General features: G+C 40.0%; 1 protein-coding gene across 3 annotated transcripts in view; it reads right to left on the reverse strand.

Moving 5' to 3' along the window:
* Positions 1 to 20,203, reverse strand: part of dnmbp (dynamin binding protein) — a 40,143-nt gene that overhangs the window by 11,351 nt on the left and 8,589 nt on the right. For 2 of the 3 annotated variants that reach the window (XM_017483158.3, XM_017483157.3), the window contains exons 2-4: positions 16,368 to 16,525; positions 15,311 to 15,433; positions 11,084 to 13,249 (exon numbers count right to left, since the gene is read on the reverse strand). In XM_017483158.3, the coding sequence (XP_017338647.1) occupies positions 11,084 to 13,249; positions 15,311 to 15,433; positions 16,368 to 16,512 (2,434 nt within the window). In that variant the 5' untranslated portion in view covers positions 16,513 to 16,525. Of the gene's footprint in view, positions 1 to 4,599; positions 6,513 to 11,083; positions 13,250 to 15,310; positions 15,434 to 16,367; positions 16,526 to 20,203 lie in introns of those variants that run through there. The other variant, XM_017483159.3, reaches the window with a different exon arrangement.

Genomic DNA, 20,203 nt, shown 5'->3' on the forward strand with positions numbered 1-20,203 from the left:
GGATCGTAAGAGAAACTCTAAAGGCATTAATCATATAGTCTCTGGTTTCGCCTACTTCTAGTCAACTCATAAACACACCTGTCCTCCTGGCAACCACACACAAACACACAAGCAGTACGTTCTTCTGAAGCTGATTGCTTAAGAAGTGAAGCTGAGAGCTTGCTATGTCTCTCTGCAGCTCTATCTCTGGGACATGGGCTCAATTCTAGGCCCACATTACCATGTGAATGCATGGGAACCCACAACCATTACACACAACTGAGTGAGCACACTCACTGGTGCGCACATTCACAAAAGGCTGGAGCTAGAGTCCTGAGGCCTAGACACACAAACACACACACACACACACACACACACACACACACATGCATAAACGTCACATCAGCTTCAATGCCAAGTGATTTTGGAAGGTCTGGTCCATGATTTCGCAGTGACCAATCCCAAAGTCCAACTCATCTAAATTCCATCAAGATCTTAAGGATCTCTCAAAATGAGGCCTCTTTTGATCCTAGTGCTCATTCACACTTTTGTTCAGATATATCAGCAAGGAGGTGGATCTTCTCTTTTCATAAGGTATGCGCTCTATATACAGCCTAAAATCTACGTTTGTTTGAAATAACTGTATGCTTAATAATGTGCCTCACGTACCTAAAAAACAAATAAAAGAATTTTTTTTAAGAACCCAAACAAATTAGACTCCGGTTAGACAAACGATTTCTTGAAAGTACATTTACAGAATTGAAAGCAATGAAATGAGTGGGTAGTTCTCTTTGAAGCATGAAACTGGTGTGGTTTATATGTTATCACGTCAGTCTAAAGTCACACACACTATCAGCACTGCGCACAAAGTTCACACAAGAATGCACAGTTGCCATAGATACGTCTGCTGGTAGACCTCTGCATTTAAACCTAGACTGAAAGTGAGTGGGGGAGCTGATAAGGCTGTTCAAACCAATACTGTGTGTGAAAAAACTCAGATTACTTTCACAACTCACTACTAATACAGTCACAAACAAAGCAATAAACACATGTCCAGCTTATACACCTTTACAGCATTAATCCACAGTAAGCCTAAAGTAAACATGGCAAAAAATACACACAAATCTTGCTCTGCAGGTCAGTGTAGACACAGTACACAATACATTTAATAGAAACATGTTAACAAATGTGCTTCAAGTCTTCAATATTTTAAAAAATTTCAGACAGGAAATATATTCTGCCACTTAACAGAAAGGTGCAGGTCTGTCTTGCTATTGTTCAAAAGCCAGTGGGGTCACATTCCAGCACTTCCTCTGGACTTCTCATTGAATAGTTTGTGTAGGTTGAGAAATCTGAACTATTACACACCAGAGCTGAAAGTATGAACGCATTCATGAGCATTCTAGTCGGCATTCACTTGAAACTGGATTGTGTGTCTCAGGAGTTACTCGTTTAATTAGCATGTATTGACTGCACAGATGTCTAAACTTTTCCTGTGTAGCTCCAGAACAGCAACAAAAACACTAGATGAGAACTACAGTAGCTCTGAGCAATAGGATTTGTGAGAGTATCGTCAATATCATTTGTGAGAGTAGTGTGTGTGTTCATTGTTACTCATCGTAACAAGCTGCTGACTGGACAATAGAATACTTTTGTTTTTGTCTACCAGGAGTTTCACTGTAAATTTTTTTCTAAGCAATTTTTTAGAGACAAGTTCTTATATATATATATATATATATATATATATATATATATATATATATATATATATATATATATATATATCTCGTCTTAGTCTTCAGCCGTTCTCGGCCCACTGCAGGGCGTAGGCCTCTGTTGAATGCCGCCACCAACTACGATCCTGTACCCTTTGTTGCCAATTGATTCCAGCGAACTTTCTGATGAGATATATATATATATATATATATATATATATATATATATATATATATATATATATATATATATATATATAATTTTTTTTTTTTTTCAAATCAGAGGTTAAATATGGTTCTTGGAACTAGTTTGCTAATCTAAATATTGTGCTCAATATAATTGTATTGTGATTTCTTGAAGTATCATGATATGACAAAAATTTTTTCCAAAACTGACAGAACTACTGCGATTTCAGTGTACATTTTGCAACTCTGAGATAAAAGCATAAAGCCTTTCACATTCAGACACACTACATAGCCATCCTTAGTCTGAAAGCAACCAATAGTGCTGCCTTGGCAATACTTTTAGTCTCCTTTCCAATCTAAGGCTCCACATCCAACCATGCAGTGTAAGTGATTTGGGTGTATGTAATCCCCTGAAAACAGTCAGATTAGCATTACAAACATATGCTATAAATACACACATGTCTACTCTTTATCTTGGACTCCAATGGAACAAAGCAAGACATTCAAGGACAAAGAGAAGAGTAAAAATACAGCTGAAAGGTCTCGTTCAACAGACAAACATAGAAGGGGTTTTGCACTGGCATCCATCCTTAGACGGCTGCTCTTGTGGTGTATCAGCACTAAACTCGGCGCCTGTATGCTGGCTGATAACTCACTACAATAGTTAGTGCTCTTCACACACATCGTCCTCTCCTTTACACCTTTGTGTCAGAGATCTTGAGACTGACAAATAAATATAATTATTTAATGTTTTATGTTCACAATATACCTGTACACTAAAATTTTTTTTATAAAATAAAAATAAACAGCCATCGGTGACAATATGTAATTTCAATACATGGATCAATAAGAGTCGTGTCTGTTTTTCCGAAAAGTATCTTTCTTTACTAAAGTTGAGAAGTCATCTTGTGTGATGATTGTTGCATTTGTTTCTGCAGCGTGTGACCAAGTAGCTGACCTACATTATTAGATAAATACCTCTTCTCCTCGACATATTGTAGTCTGCTCATGAAGCTGATCAAGCTGACCCTAGGCTTAATGTTATTTGAAGGTTGTGTGAACGTTTCCTAAAGGTTTCTGTGTAATCCCCCTTCAGACCATCCACATGGGCAGCTGCAGAGGGATTAACCCAGTAGCATGTGTCTCAATAGACACATGCAGCATTAACTATACCAGTTGGCCAAGTCTTACTATCAAATGACCTCTGATACTCAAAATGAACTTGTGTTTTTATTAGCCAATGCACCTTTTGAATGTTGCAGCCTACTTTAACTGTTAAATGAAAAGAGACCTGAAATGGAGTAATCCAATTAGATTTTTGAGATAAGCACCCATTGAGACTGTGCACTTAAAGCTGGCTTCTCATGCAGAATCATGTTAAATGTAGTCATTTTAAAAGCCAAATTTTATTGTTGGCTGATGAGACTAAAATGAATACATCTCTTTGTAGCTGAGATATCTGCATTCAGTTGCATACCTCTGCATTATATCAATAGCAAAAGAAGCCTCTAGCCAAAATACAGAGACATCAAGCTCCCACAAAGCCCAAAAGTGCTGAGCTGACGCGTGCCCTAGTCTCTCAGCAGTTTCAGCTCCCGTCAGAGTGTATAAAGGAGGGTCTCTGGTGCTAGGCACATCCTAGTCCCAGACAAGACTTCCCAGCCTCTTTCTGCCCCCAATGGGTGGTAATTATAGTCTTGCACTACAGAGGATTACCCAGGGCTCCCCAGGCCACCTGCTCTATGTCAGACACAACACGGGTCAAAGAAACCTCACGTCAAGATACCTTACACTACTATCCATTGCTACTTAGACAATGAACACAAACAGCTCACTAACAATGGTAATCACACTGGGAGGGTCGACAGATGAGTAGATAACACAAGTTACACTTTCAGTGTAACAGATTTGACCCCCCTTCCAAGCCTGACATGCATGCACACCTGGCCCCAGGGCAAAACATAAGGTTTTAATCAACATGTTTTTATCAAATAAGCCTACTGACCCTCAGGCCCCCACCAGGTCAACCTCCCAGATTGTCTCCCCATGATGGCAGGGCTGGGCCCTACCTATTCACTTGCTTTAACCACAGAACCTGATCTCATAGTCACAGGATCAAGTCATGTTTTAACATGCTATGAAAAATATTAGCCAAGACATTTGTTCCTTCAAGATAAACCAGCCATTTTATGTTCACTCTGCACGTTGATCTACTTTTCCCAAACATGTTTACCACATGTTTAGACAGAGTGATGTAAGACTGTAGATAGTAGGAACAAAATGAGAGCAGGAGAGTAAGAGAGAGCAAAAAAAAAAACAGTGAAGCCACAAAACCTGCTTGACTAGTCTCTCAATCATACATGCCTTGCCTTGAAAATCACCTTTCGTGAAGAATCAGTGAAACCTTCTCTACTCCGTAATAGGAGCCAGAGCACCTAATCACACACATACACACACTGCTGGTTAATTACACTGGTGACAGTATCATCAGCACTTCTGGCATTTCCTGAAATGATCAGATACCACACAAGTCAGAGACTGAAGGTCAGAGTCTGGCTGCAAATATGTGCTGTACATGTGGCTACATGGTTTCGGCAGATTTTCACATACACAGTTACTAAACTTTTCGTGTCATCCTTTTACATCAATGTGTTCTAAATCTGTCTTCCGTGTACTTTAAGGTTTGTGGTACTGTCTGTACTGGAATATAAATTATTACCTTGCTTTTCTTTCCTGTTGATGACAAATTCAGACTTCCTTAATGAACTAGGAGCGGTTCTTCTGTAGAAACTGTTCCTGTCCAGTGAACCTGCATAAAGCGCCTTCTGCTTTTTCCAACCTTGTTTTTCCATGTCTAGTCTTCTTGAGTCTGGATCAATGCGTACCCCATTCTTGGTGTCCTTACTATGTTTCCAAGAATCATAGTCACTGCTGTACCCCTCTGTGGAAATTTTGCAATATCTCCTGCTTTTCTGCTCATACTTATCATCCTCCCATTCGCTGTCCTCACAATAGAGTTTTACCTCGTTATCATAGCAGTCATAAGATCGGTGGTGTCTGTTACCCTTGTCTCTATAATAATGGCGATCAGCATCTCGGAGCTGGTAGTAGTCCCTGTCCCTCCAACTGTCTTTTTGTCTTTGCTCATGAAGACCTTGTTCCGTGTGTTCATAATGACCTTTTTCTGTACGATCATATTGGACTTTCTCCTTGAGTTTGTACCTGGAATCTTTTCTAGAGTCATATGTATCCTTATACTCAAGGTCAGGATGGGCATCACCCTGCAAAGCATAGTGGTCTTTTTCTTTATATTCAGCATCTGAATTTTCTCTGTGTTTATAGTAGTCTACTTTTCTACGATCATCAATATCTTTTTCCCTATATTTTGAGTGATCCCCTTTTCTTTGCTCATACTTGTCAACATCTCTTTGATCATTACGGTCTTTCTCTCTATACGCATAGCGATTGAATTCCTTGTGGTCTTGCTCCCCCCCTCTGTTGTAATTACGGTCGACTCTCCTCTCATACTGGTCCTTTTGGTTACGATCATAGCTATCCATATCTCTGTGATCACTGAACTCTTTTTCTCTACGTCCACAGTGTTCTGTATCCCTATATGCATATTTATGTCTTTGCCTAGTGTCATGGTAATCCCTTCGCATGCGGTCTTTGTGGTCATAATTATCCATGTCTTTCTGGTTATATCGGTCATATGTATCCAGCTCTTTACGGTCATAGTAATCACTGTCTCTATGATCATAACGGTCCCTTTCTCTGTAATTGCCTTTCTTTTTATCATAATAATCCCTTTTGTCTCGGTCATAGTAGGCATTTTGATCCCATCTGCTATAGTGCTCCCTCTCATCATTATATTCATCCACATCCCAAGAGTTATGTCTGTATCGGTTTATGTAGTTAGGAAATTCCTTTGTTTGTGGGCTCTGGACATGGTCCTTATTCCCTCTGTGGTCAGTCAAGTTAACGTCTTCTTTAGGCTCATAAAAGCAATGGTTGCCAGTCCACTCCTGTGGCCTTCTGGGTTCCTGAAACACAGCCTCAGGTGTGTGGTAGAAGAACTGGTTCTGCTGTTGTGGAAAACCATCTCTGTATGGGATCTTGTCACAGTCCTCATATTCCCAGCAAGTTTGGTGCATGCCGCTGGCTTGTTTGAGGTAGGCTTGGTGTTCCAAATAGCCCGGTGCAGGCCCAAAATCCTGTGGGCATATTACTGGCTGCTGAGGTTGCTGTAGCTGCTGCTGTTGCTGAAAGTGCATATGCATTTGGATGTACCTCTCCCTCTCCCAGCTGTCACTCATCAACTCCTCCACACTTTTTCCTCTCCGAGGAGGAGCTCTGCTGAAATCCCAGGCAACTGGGGCAAACACCATGGGGTGTCCCAGTGCTATTTGTCCATTCATTACCGACTGGAAGAATAACTGCTTCACCAAAACCAGATATGTTAACTCCTCCAATAGTCACTGTATACATCCATAAAGATAGGAGTCCACCTGTCAGACATGGTCACGGCCAAACGCTCACTCTTTCTTTCCCTAACTCTCAGTCTCCTACAGCTGCTAGAGCTGGACTGTCTGGCTGAGTTGTGAGGAAACTCAATCCTTCACTCCCTCCATCCGTCTAGCCAATAGGAAGTAGGCAAAGGACAAAAAAAAGGAGGGGTGGAAAAAGGGAGGAACAAAGGGTAATTATTCAGTGAAGTCACATGAGTGGTGGATTACAGGAATTCTGTGATTGGCTGTGAGTCTCTGTTCGCAGAAAAACAAAGGCTGGCCTTGACAGAAATGCCCTTACACCAGAGAGAGGCTTACTCGTTTTCTGCAGAAACTTCTATGAGGAGTTTTCAGAATTGACATTGTCGACCAGAATAGTGTATTCTGCTTATTAAGTCTTAAGTTTAGTCCTAAATTTCTACTTTGCAAAACTGCTTTACCTACTCAATGTTACATGCTTAACAGATGTTTAATCAGTATGAAACACTGAGTTGAAGCTATCAGAAACATACTGTACACATACACATTCAAGTAGGATGACATTATTTTCTGTTTAGACTTGATTAGCATAACCCTCAATAGAGTGTAAGCAGCATACAGATAATTGCCTGACCCACATTTGCAGGATTCCCATGATTTTATAAAACATTGCTTACATGTTTCAGTGGGATGACCTGGGAAATTTTGGGCACCGGCTGATTATTTCGGAGAGTACTGTGTGGTTTAAAGTGCCTGCACACTTCACAATAGGCTATTGTTGAGGGCCGTCCTGATCTCTGAATGAGAGGGAAAAACAGCTATTCATGTCCTCCAGTATAGTATATCCCCTGCTTTTGAACCAATTATTAGGAATAATAATTAAGAGTAATTATTAGGAATGTATTTTGAAAGCTGTTGCAATCTATAGAAAAGAAATTTCAGGAAAACAAATCAAAAAAGCAGAACGCATAAGAAAGTGCAGGTGAGAAAATAAGAAAGAGGATAAGTGTATGTGTTAATACTGCAGGTTTGTAGAGTTAACGAATACAAAAAGAAACATTTTGCGCTGGGCAATTTAGAAAGTATGTGCTGTTCTCTTCTATTACACTTAAGAAGTCTAATCAGCACTAAGGATCTTATATTACCGAAACTCAGTTCAGGGAGGTCAGGTTTAGCATTCCTGCTGTGTAATGACAGGTAGAAAACCATTTATTTACATATACATGGCCCTTTGAGACTAAGACAATATGCATTCTTTTAAACGAATACACCATATGTTTCCTTACAAGCGAGCAGTGCTAGAACAGCACCAATGAATATATGAAGAAGATAAGAGCTGTGTGAATGCTATGTTATGGGAGTGTTGTTTTTCTACACTTTCAAACAATCTAACAAAATGTCCAAGAACAGAGATGCATCGACCTAAGAGAAAAGACAGCATGTGTAAATCATTGAAGAAATTGTCCATGTACAATTATCATTAATATACACTTATGATGAACAATTATAATATGTAATTATGATTCTCCTAGAATTATCTCTTAAATTTACTCTTGCTTAGGCATTTTAATTACAGCTTATTGTTCACAACAGAGTGCAAAGCAGCCAAACACATCAGTAGCTAAGGAGATGTCATTAATGAGGTTCTCTTGGGTTGCACAAAGGCATGTTTCTCAGTGCTGGTTAAAGAGGCCTCTATGAAATTGAAAGGGGTGTCATCTGTACAACAGGAGCAGAAAAGATGGGAGTTGGAGATCAGAAGCAAGATAAGCATTTGCATTTTATTAGTGACCTAGCAAGTTCCAAGTATTCTAAGAGGAAAGGACGTGGAAGAGGTAGTTGGAGTAGAACACACACACACACACACCCACACACACACACACACACACACACCCACACTCTCTCTCTCTCTTTCTCTTTCTGTCAGAATCGTCAGAATTCTACCCAAAGCTAAATTTGCTCGCTATGAGAAACAAATGAGCAGAGAGAATGCCTTGCCAGAAACGCAAGAGTCTCCAGATCATACAAAAGCATTTGATTTTGAACTCTGGGACTGGATACTTTTTTTGTTCCAAGTTTCCTCTCCATGTACGCCCCTCCTCCTGTGTCTGCTGTCGTCCCATTTCCCCACCCCCCTTGCCTTGGTATGTTTTCATGAACTACTAAACTTTTTCTCATTATCCATGCTCATTATACAGTTACCTTTTTCTTTCCCTTTCTGTTTTTTCTCCTTCATTCACTCATCTACTTCAAGTATCTTTATATCACCATTTCAAGAATTCAGATGAGGTTCTATGAACACTCCCACCCTACACTTGAACAATAAGCATTCATTACTCTCCCTCCCTCGCAGAGAAACACACCCTGTTACGACATGGGGGGAGAAAAAAAAAAAATCACACACACACACTTGCTCACAGGAAAGAGAAATCTGTCAGCTAACACGGTTACTCATAACATGTTATTAAATAAAAAGAACAATAGACTGTTGCAAATAAGTCCTATAACTATTAACTAAAATCATTTTACTAATCAGTATGAGGCAGTCAAAGTGGCCTAAAATAGGAGAAGCTAACAAAATTCAAGTAATACTTACCATAAATTCTATTATAAATTCAAGACTTCTATTAAATGGTTGCAATTTGTAACTAGGTTTGGATAGGCAGCATAAATTAGAAATATCAAACAAAGTGTTTACACAGCTGTGTGAAAACAAGGCATGTGTGACTGTTTGTGATACACTCAGACATCACTGAACAGGCACTTCACTATTAAAAAAGTGTCCTATACCGTACCAAAACCAACCACTATTACAACAACATCAATCTCAAAGCTCAACCATATAGAATTTCTAGACGTAAAAAGCATGACAGAACCTTCGGAACATTTCCCTGTACTGGCAAACAATTTTCCAGATTCCTACCTGGCACATGTGTGGCCCTGCTAAACAGAACATGGCTAAAAAGGGCCGTGCGACGCGTCACATTCTGCACGACAGGGCTCCAAAGTCAGCAGCAGATCCCTGGCTGGGCCATGATCTTCACACAGCATTGACAACACTGATATGATCTCTACCCATATGAACAGGAAAACAAGGGGGGCCTTCATACTGTATATATGTGTGAAAGGTTTGTAATTTGTACCTTAGTAACATGCTCACATACTCTTGTTAAAAGCAATGAATAATTAATTAAGATTTAGAATAATAATCATACTTACCTATTAATCCTACTGACTTAACTTTATTAAAAAATGAAATCGACAATACAAGATATATTCTCACATTATAATTGAAATCATAATGCAAAACAGCTCAGAATATTCTATGTAGCCTGACTGCACTCTGCCAGCAGTCATGGGAGCTGGACCCTTCCATTTTGTGGTATTAGACTGATGATTCTGGATACAACATGTCAAGTTATACTCTCGTAATTCCTGGAAAAAGCAGGTCACCCTTCTGAAACTAAGCTTCAGTTTCACTATTATGATGCTCTTAAAAGTCCTTGGGCAAAAAAAAACAAAAAAACACCATTGTTTCAGCTCTTATTGTTGCTCATTTCAAGTTTATTGATATGTGTTTGCATGATTTTGATTCACATATGTGTGGGAGCTTATTTCAGCTGAGAAAGTTGTGCTCAAATCATTTCTAGTTTTGATGCCAAATGACAGTTTAATAAAACAACACATTAATTTGTACTGTATTCTGTGTGCTCAAATCTGCACTGGTTTTCATGCAATGTGATGAATAAGGGCCAGTAAATCCAAGCCAGATCAATCAGACTATTGCAACTGTGTAGTTATGCTGTGCTTTACAACATTTACATAATACAGTAATATAATAAAGGATTAGCAAGTGAGCCAAAACATGTCAAATGGATTCATTTTACTGATTGACAGTTTTTTGTTTTTTTTTGCCATCTGCCATATGAAGTGTGTCAAATATTTGAGAACACTGAGCTTCAGGTTTCAAACTAACAGTCTGTGAGATAGTTTAAAAGAATAGAACCCATCCTTTCTCCAAGCCACAAAAAATCCAGCTCCACCTAGTGGCAAGTTATTTCGAGTAAAAAAAACAACAACAAACACCTGTGTTGAACTTACATATGCTGTATACAACTATATGCTGTATAGGTCACCCATTATCATTGGAGGGGAGAGTGCAGCAGCTGCTATATAAAACCTGAACTTGATGATTGGCTTTATAGATAGACAAATAGATCTATGGTCGGACTATCAAAAAAAACATTCAAATCAGAAAAACAAAAAATTTGAGAACTCTCTGTGATACTATGATATGTCCACATCAGTTTACAAAGTATTGATGAGTTTATTGTTACATTGGATATTGTGGAACGTCTACAAACCATTAGTTCCTGTAACTAATTATGTTATAGGAGCTATTTTTGTTGTTCTACCAATTAGTAACTTCTCTTTTTCCTGTCTCTTGTGGTTAATAAGAGAAAAAAAAAATCAAGTTAATGAGAAACCGAAATGCATACGTAAGGGAAAGCTTAAATTGAACTGAAAGGAATCATACTGGATCAGGCCTGAATTTAATCATATCAGGGATGTATTGGATCAGCAGTGAGTTAAAGTGTATCAAATGTTTACTTGTTTACAAATGTTTAATTTTATCATTTTTGTATCGTGTTGTATACTATGTATTGATATGTATATGATATTGTCTGAAAGAGGGATATTCACTAAACAAGTTACCTTGCAACTGCTGCTTCTCCAGTGTCAGTGTCTCCACAGTGTAGTTGCAGAACTCCAGATTCTCCAAGGCCTGCTGATGGGCCACTTCATCCTCCTCTCCCTCGTCTTCTAGCATGGCACTTAACTCATGTGCTGTGTGTGTGTACATGTCAATGTCTCTTTCAACTTCCTCAAGTCTAAGGAGAAGTCTGTACTGTTCCTGCTCTCTTTCCCTCTCTTGCTCAATGTCTCTCTCCCTCTCTAGAGCATCTTCAGCCTCCTCAACCTTTTCCTCCTGTGTACCCTCCTCATCCTCTGTTGAGACCAAGAGGTTGGAGGGCTGCACAGGTGGTCGGGGACAAGGTGGAGGTGGCCGTGGAGCTTGTCGAATTGGCCTGTGGGGCTGTTGAGGAACTTGACCATTGCTAAGAGAAGAGTGACCATGAGAACTACGAGGTGCTGGTGGTCTAAGAATCCTGGGACGAGGAGGAGGGGGGCGCCGTGTTTTCCGTCTTTCTAGAGAGGAGTTGGGGCTAGAGGATGGTGAATCATGGGGCAAGTAGTGGTAAGAGCCTTTGATGATGTCACTCTCGTTACTGTAGTCCATGATAGAAAAGTGGCGGGAAAACATGTCTCTAGATTGACTGTTTTTCATGGACTGTTCCTCACTTTCTGTACAACTGCCTGGAAGGCTCTTCTCAAACTCCAGCAGCTGCTGGGTCAGCTTGGCTTCCAGGTCACCAGACAAAGAGCCTAATGTGTGAGAGGTCGGCAGCCCATTAGTGCCCTTCTCCTGAGACCATATATTATGCTCATCATGCCCATAAGTTCCAAGGTCAGCATCACTGATACTTGCATGGCGGGTCAACTTCTTCTGTCTGCTCTTCGCTTGACTGTCTGATCTTCTGCTGTTGAAGGGGTTTCTGCTGTCATGGGAGGCGTAGTAGCCTTTGTTCCTGGTCCAGGAGGAATTGCTCTGAAGACTTGAAGAGATTCTATTAGGTCGGTTAAGGCTAGTGTTCCTGGTGCTGGGAACAGGTGGTGGTTCAGGAGGGCTGCTGTGATTGCTGGTGCTGATCTGCCTGTTGCGGAGGCAGGGACGAGGAGGCAGCTGTGGTCTGGGTGGAATCAGATTTCCTGAATTAGTTCTCTGGAGTGGCCTGGAGCCTGAATTGCCAGGTGTACTGGGATGGACAAGTGGTGGTGGTGGCCTCTCTTGTCTCCTGGGACCTGGCTGATTAGGAGGCAGCCTCTGAACGGTTGTTCTGTCCTGACAGATTTCTGACTGTGTGTCTCTCAAACAAGGCTCTCTGCATTCTTCTCTTCTCTCAAAGTAGTCCAGATCCCACACAGTGTAGTCCTCATGGCTTCTTCTATCCTGATCATGTGCCAGTAAAGCTTGGTCTTCTTGACCACAACTATACTCAGAAGCATAACTGTCCCCTTCCTCTTTGTCAGAGGTGCCGTTTTTTTCACTTACAGATGGCACTTGTTCCTCTAAATGTTCCTCCATCTTAACAAAGCGGTGGGGGAAAATTCCCCTTCTGCCCCGCAACTGCCCCTCAAGCCAGCCATCCTCTAGTGTTCTGAGTATTTGTATCCTGTCTCCAACATCAAAGTCTAGCTCCCCAGGCTCCAGAGCTCGGAACTCATACAGGGCGATTCCATACACACCAGCTTCCTCTTCATGTTCTTCCTGGGTCTGCATTTCTACAATGTCCTTCACTCTCTCCTCTTCTTCTTCAGCCTCCTTTTCCTCCTCTTCATCCACTCTGCAGGGGGGATAGTGCTCCTGACCGAGGCTGATAGGCTTGGCAGACTGGAGTGAGCGCAGAGGTGCAAGCAGCTCTACAAAACCCTCAGGAAAGATTCCTGTCCTACCTTCCAGCTCACCCTGGAACCAACCTGGCTCAGGCATACCCACTATAGTGATGATGTCACCTTCACGAAAGTCAAGCTCTTCATCCAGCTGGGCGTGCAGGCTCATGAGAGCACGACCCTGGCCAAGAGCATAAGGAGGCAACTCAGAATCCTGGGCAGCCGCACTGCGCTCACTCAGCTGCCTAGAGCGGCCTGATAGCTCCAGCTCCTTCATACATGATAAGGGAAAAAGTCCACGTGAGCCCCAGGCATTCCGACCCCTGTGCCAACCTGCGTCTACATTGCCCTCTCCAGCCACCACATCACCTATGGCAGAGGGTCACAATACAAAACACACAGATGCCATATTAGTATTAGATTCAGTGTTTAAAGATTACACAATCATACTACTGTACCAGTCCAACCATATGTGAAGATACAGATGACTGGGCAGCCGAGCGTCGCAATGTCTGTTAAGGTCAGTGATGCCAAATTCCACACAGCAAAGCTCCACCTCCTATTGTGTCCAGAATATAAACTAATACACTTAGCAGTCATATACAGGAAATGTAATTCATATGACACTCTCACAGGAAAACAACTACAGGAATCGGAGTTTCCACTGAGAGAGAGATTCTGATGCGTAAATATACTAGGATAGGATTTTTATACAACACATGAACCTGTGAACTAAACAATGCTATATTAGAAATATAAATATGCAAAATCTGTTACAAAATAACACATCCAAAACCTTTTCATAGACGTTCTTTCCAACAGGATAAGAAGACATAAAAAACTAAACTAGTGACATCTAGTGGCTACTTACATCAGCACTGCCTAGAGCAGGGGTTCCCAAACAAGGGGTCGTGACCCTTCATGGCTTAATTTACAAATGTGGTAAACTTTTTACAAATTAATATTAGAAATATTGAAGAAGGATTATGTGTGCTAATATTTAAAAATGTCTTTCTCACTATCCTGAGATGGTGCACCAAAAAAAAATGCAGTTCACCAAAAAAAAAAAGAAAAAAAGAAAAATTCCCTGTCCTCTGCTAAATAAACTAATGCTGTGTCTCAAATCCCACACTGATGTACTATTATAGACCGTTCTTTAGTACCAGCACTAACTGGTTCCATTCAAACCTACCGAAATGTCTGTTTTATGGAGCAGTCATCTGGATTTTCTACATTACAAAATAATTGTGAATGCAATGTCAGAGTTTTTGATTATGAGAAGCAACCCGTGACAAGAACCATGATCACAGCGGAAAGTTTTAAAGAGACACAGAGCTCGTCTGAGTGTTTAAAATTACGGTGCAATTAAATCGTTAAATATTTTATAGTGGAAATCTAATGGACAGGGAAATTTTTCGATGCACACACAAAATCGCATGTTAAGTAAAAAAGGCTGCTTTGCGTCGGGGGCATCACAACACTTCCCAGTTGAGTTTAGACTGGTAAACCAGACTGGTCAGTCCGTATGGGATTTTGCTGAGTTGTTTGTGATTGTTGAAGCCAATAACAAAGTGTAGCTTTTTTTCCAAATTTGAGACTTGCAGAGTTATTTGTGCTTTTGTTTTGTGGAAAAGTATTTCAATTGGCAAAACTGCACCAAACTGTTTTGCACAGTCTTTCACTGTGAAGTTTGTTAGTAAATGAGACCTTTTAGCTGTACTCATGTTCAATGCAGAGGATCGAAGAGGGCTTTGGCTGAATGTGCACTGTGATGACATCATATGAAACGTCTTGGCTCAAAGCTGTGAAAAATCTGCAGTAATTTGGAAAAATTGCAAGTTCTTCCAAATATTGCACCGCTTGCTTGATTTTGCATTAAATTCTGTGATCGCAAAATCCTGGAGGAACTGACTGGTAAGCCAGTGCAAGGAGTATTCTTATTACTTAGGTTACACATACATACGTTACTGGTGTTGTTTATTGTAAATCTGGGGTCATTTGGTCAAAACGTTTGGGAACACCAGGCCTAGAGTGTTGATTCCACCAATGCATGCAGGTAGAGGCAGAAATATGTATCTAACAATACATGTTTACCCACAATCACAGTTGAAACATTTCAGTTTTCTATACAATTCCTTTACATCTAAGGTCAGAGAAGTGTAAAAACTGAGGAATTCTTTAGACATCAAGAGGATATCAGAAAAATGTTACTAGAAGAATGACCTACAATAGGACTAAACCTAAGAGGTTACCTCTTAATTGGGACATTATGACTTTCTGAATGAGTACACTTTATGCTGAGAGAGAGGGACACAGATAACATACAGGAACAGAGAAGATCATTAAAACATCTCCACCACTCATAATTGCTGTAAAGATCATCACTAAGAGACAGCACACATTTCATATTTGGCCTGGTGGCAGATTTACCTCTCTTCAGGGGCAGGCTGTCTGGCTCAGAGGAGTTGAAGTCACTGATACACACATAGAGTTGCTCTCCTGCTTTCGTAGGGGGAACAGTGACAGATTCAACAAAGGTGCTAGGAAACTGACCTGAAAAACAACAGAGAAAATCAAGTGAGTCTGGGGAAGTTATATTATTATTTTACATGCATTTAATGCTAAGAATTGCAGTAACCATCCATCCATCCATTTTCCATACTATTTATCCTACACAGGGTCGTGGGGAGCCCGGAGCCTATCCCAGGGAACTATGGACAATTTAGAGATGGCAATCAGCCTACAGAGAATTTCTCTGGACTTGGGGGGGACTGGATTTCCCAGAGGAACCCTCCAAAGCCTGGGGAGAACATGCAAACTCCACGCACACAGGGCGGAGACGGGACTCGTACCCCCAAACCCCAAAGTTGCGAGGAAAACGTGCTAATCACTAAGGCAGTTCACATAAATATAGATAAAATATCACTTAGTCACCACACAACATATTTAAAAATTGTCCAGTTATTCAGTGTACATGCTGTTATATACCCACACTTGTGAGCAGGGCTATACAACACAATGTTTGATAAATGTTATCAGAATATTATCCTTTTCAGAAGTGTTGACAATGCAAATGAGAACTCAAACCACATATTAATGTGTACTGTAATCGGTCTTAAGGGATTCACACAGATTTTTCTGGGTGTGCCACTGATTTCATTTTAAAAATTTAGGCTTACCATAAACATTGGCACGTCACCTCATTAGGCAGATGTTTTTATATATGTCAAGGCCTTTTTTGCAATAACGTGTAACAATATATTTGAAATATCCTATTTTTGTCAATATTATGCAGCTTTTCTTATAGATGTATGGAAAATCTGTATGTATCTTGTATGTAACCTTCATCATTGTTTTTTTTGACTGATGGTATTTTTTTTCCCTTAATGTTTAATTTGAAGCCTGTATCAGTAAACATTGTTTCCAAATGTCCTGGCATATACCTAACAAATAAAGAGAGATTATGATTCAAGACATGGATCTTTACCTGAGACTCCATCTTTGATCCCGAGCAACCAAAACTCATCCACTACGCTAAGGACTTCAACAACATCACCGGCAAAGAGAGGAAGCTCCTCTGAGACACTGGGCAGGAACTCAAACACGGCACGCACCACAGAGCCTGCCTCCATGTTCACTCATTACCTGAGAGAGAAGAGCGAGACAGGGAGATCAGCCCAAATAAAATCAGGGTTCAATGTAATTATAGATGTCACCACTAGATGTCTCACTCTGGCAACAGTCACTGCACATACACTAGTGATGACATCGAAACAGCTGTAAGATACAAATAAATGGGTGTGAAATCCAAACGAAAAAAAAAAGAATTCACTCTAAGTACAGCAAATTAATAAAAAAAAATGCCATTCTTTATTATCAAATAATCTTAGTTTAGGAGGGGAGAACCGCGGTTAATCCTTACAGGCTTTCCCACATGGTAAGCACGTCCATAAACTCTCTGAAATGTATTTAATTATTCAGACGTGTCTTAACTGGGTGGATCACAGAAGAAACACATTGGCTGAGTCATACAGCCCAGGGTGAGGCAGTGTTTAAACAGAGAGAGAGAGAGAGAGAGAGAGAGAGAGAGAGAGAGAGAGAGAGAGAGAGAGAAAGAGAGAGAGGGTCAATGTGCATTTGTGTAAGCATCTGAAAGTGTTTATGGAGGACATTTCTTGGCCAATATGACCAAGTTCTTCCAGTCTCCTGTACTGCGATTGTGTGGAAGTACATGACAAACAAGTATATAGTTACTTACTCCATTAATTAGACGTATGTAGAGTGAATAGGAAATAAATAATAGTGTGAGAGTATGGGAAAAGGAGGGCTTAAGAGTGATAAAGAAGGAAAGGAGAGAAGGGGAGGCACATGTTTCACAGACTCAAAGGCCTCTCTGTCTGGTGTGTGCATGTGTGTGTGTGTGTGTTGCTTGGTTTTTCACTGAGGCAGCAGAGAAAAACCCAGGCATCTGGTCAATGGATGATAGGTGATCCCTCCGTGGGGGTCAGAGCAGGGTGTGAGTCACCTTCATAAACCATAAGGTGTGTCTAACTGCATGTAAATGTGTGCATGTTGGCAGATCAGTTTAGAAAGCTAAATAGTCTGTTATGAAAAATGCTGTTTCCATGGTCAAATAGAAACCTCCAAATACACAATTTAAACAGCTTAAAAAATAGAGAGAAAAAACCCCCCAATAAAATCAATGTCACAAATTTGAATTTATATTCAAAAACAAAACAAAAAATCATCTTTGAGACAGGCAGCTGAAGTGGCACCACTTCTAGATAGAGAGTCTGTTACTACAGGAATGTTGACAGTTATAACAGGTTGTGGGCAAGTACCAACTCTTCACACAGGAGATGTAGCACACAACCTCATCAGGCACTAGAGCCAGTAAAGTGTTGAGCCAATAATACACACACCCTTACTGTCACATCTTCATAACTTATTCTATCATTATATTTACTTCTAATAAAAAATGACATAAAACTCAAAGAATGAAGCTATTTCATGATTACACATCATCAAGAACATTAAACATGCACAAAACATGAGCACACCCTTATGTAATGCCGATGGCATGATTGGATTGTTTTTAATGCTTCTAACGTCAAGTAAAGTAGATCCAGAAATGGGTGTAGATTTGGATATGGATTGTACAGACATGTTAATATCAATCTCAAAGGAATACTGAATACCAATATTTAAACTGATATACACACCATAATAATAACTGGAAACTCTGTTTACTTCCCAAAAAGGAATAATGTCTTCCCTTCTCCACTTCATAGAGAAATATATTAGCACGGACAAACAGACAGACGAGAGAGAGAGCGCTACTGAATAGAAAAATCTGAATATTATGAGACGTTTGGCACAAAATGTCAAGCTGTGTATATATCATAATTTGAATAATAAGAAGTTGTTAAAATATTTACCACTGTTCCTTCACTAAATTAGTATGGACAGTCCTGTTCTACAAATGTAGCTAGTGACTAGGTGTTTACTAGTCTACTAGCTACTAGTTCTAACAATCTGATCTGCATTGATCAGATGAATATGGCTTTGTGAACTCTTATAGCATCATGCTACCAAAAATGTTACAAATACAATTCAATAAAGCCAATTAATTAAAATAAATGGCTAGCTGAATTTTCCAGTAAGAGTATTAGTAGAGACCTTAGGACTAGCTAGTTAACATAAGATAGAAAATTCATGACACATGACTGTTAGGCTAATTACTGTAGCAAACATCTAACTTTGACATCTAATGCAACCAGCAGGTTTCTAGTAGTAACCAAATTGAAACAAAGACAGAAGTGGGATCACGGACTGAAGCAGAGCAAAAAATAAACCGATATTTCTCCTGGGTTTTACAATAGCTTAGCAACTAACTTGTTTTTTTTATGTAAAATACCATAACAGAGCAAGCTGAATTGTTTGGGGTATATAATTGTTTTGTTGCTTTTTTTTCATTTTGTTATAACCAAATCTATGTCCTTGCGCTCAGTGCTCTCTACGTATAAGGATCAGATTTTTTTGACATTTAAGGCTGCTTGTTAATACATCCATTTTAAATAGTTGGACTCACTACAACTATACTTGCTCACTAAAAGACACTGAGAGATGTCTTACTGTAACATAATAGATTGTGTAGGATCTACTGCAGCTCTAGTGGCACTATGTATATGATGTCTCCAAGCATTTGGAGAAGATTTTTGTGTCGGGCAGATCTATAGGTCTGACATCCAGCACCTCTATGTTTTGTCTGTGGATGTTAGTATGTGTGGACAGACAAAGTGCTGAGCAGATTTCTGACTGATCATGGCTAGATTATATCAGAGCAGTTAACAGACAGACATTCATGGTAGATGTGTCAGACTGGACGTGTCTTATTAATCACCAGTGACTCAGTTGTTGTATAAAACGTCATTTCCGTATAGGACAGTCATTAGCTTTGCTCATACACATGGAGAAAATTGCGTATGGATAGCCGTGCAAGTTTAAACAGGGAGAAGATAACTGATAAGACCCACCCCTGCCAGCAATGCAATGATGGTTATACTGAATTCACAACTATTTAAGAACATAATCGTTTAATCATAGTTTTGCATATCAACAGAAAACATTTCATTTACGTTGCATATTATAAAAGATATATTTCTACAAAAGTATACATCTCAATAAATAAATAAATAACAAAAAGTCTGTGGACACCTGACCATCACACCCATATGTGATTCTTCCCCAAAGTTGGATGCACACATAATGTCTTTGAATGCTGTAACATTACAATTTCCTTTCGCTGAGCCTCAAGGGCTCAACCCTGATGCAGCACGACAATACCCCTGTGCACAAAGTGAAGACATGGTTTGCCAAAGTTGGAGTGGTTGAACTCCAGTGTCCTGCACAGAGCCCTGACCTCAACCCCACTGAACACCTTTGGGATGAACTGGAATATTGACTGCACCCCAGGCCTCCTCACCTGACACCAGTGCCTGACCTCACTAAAGATCTTGTATCTGAATGAACAAATCCCACACAGCCACACTCCAAAATCTAGTGGAAACCCTTCCCAGATGTGTGGAGGTTATTATACCAACAAAGGGGGACTAAATGTGGAATTCATGTTCAACAAGCACATATGGGTGTGAGAGTCAGGTGTCCATAAACTTTTTCCCATAAAGTGTATATTCATTTATAGAGACATTAATACTCTGAATATGTACATAAACTATAAAGGTTCTACAGAATTATGTGCATATACTAGCTCTCATCCTAGTAGTTTGTTCAACAAAAAAAAAAAATACAAAATGTAATTCA

Source organism: Ictalurus punctatus, chromosome 13 (genome assembly GCF_001660625.3).
Source record: "Ictalurus punctatus breed USDA103 chromosome 13, Coco_2.0, whole genome shotgun sequence".
NCBI classification, from domain to species: domain Eukaryota; kingdom Metazoa; phylum Chordata; class Actinopteri; order Siluriformes; family Ictaluridae; genus Ictalurus; species Ictalurus punctatus.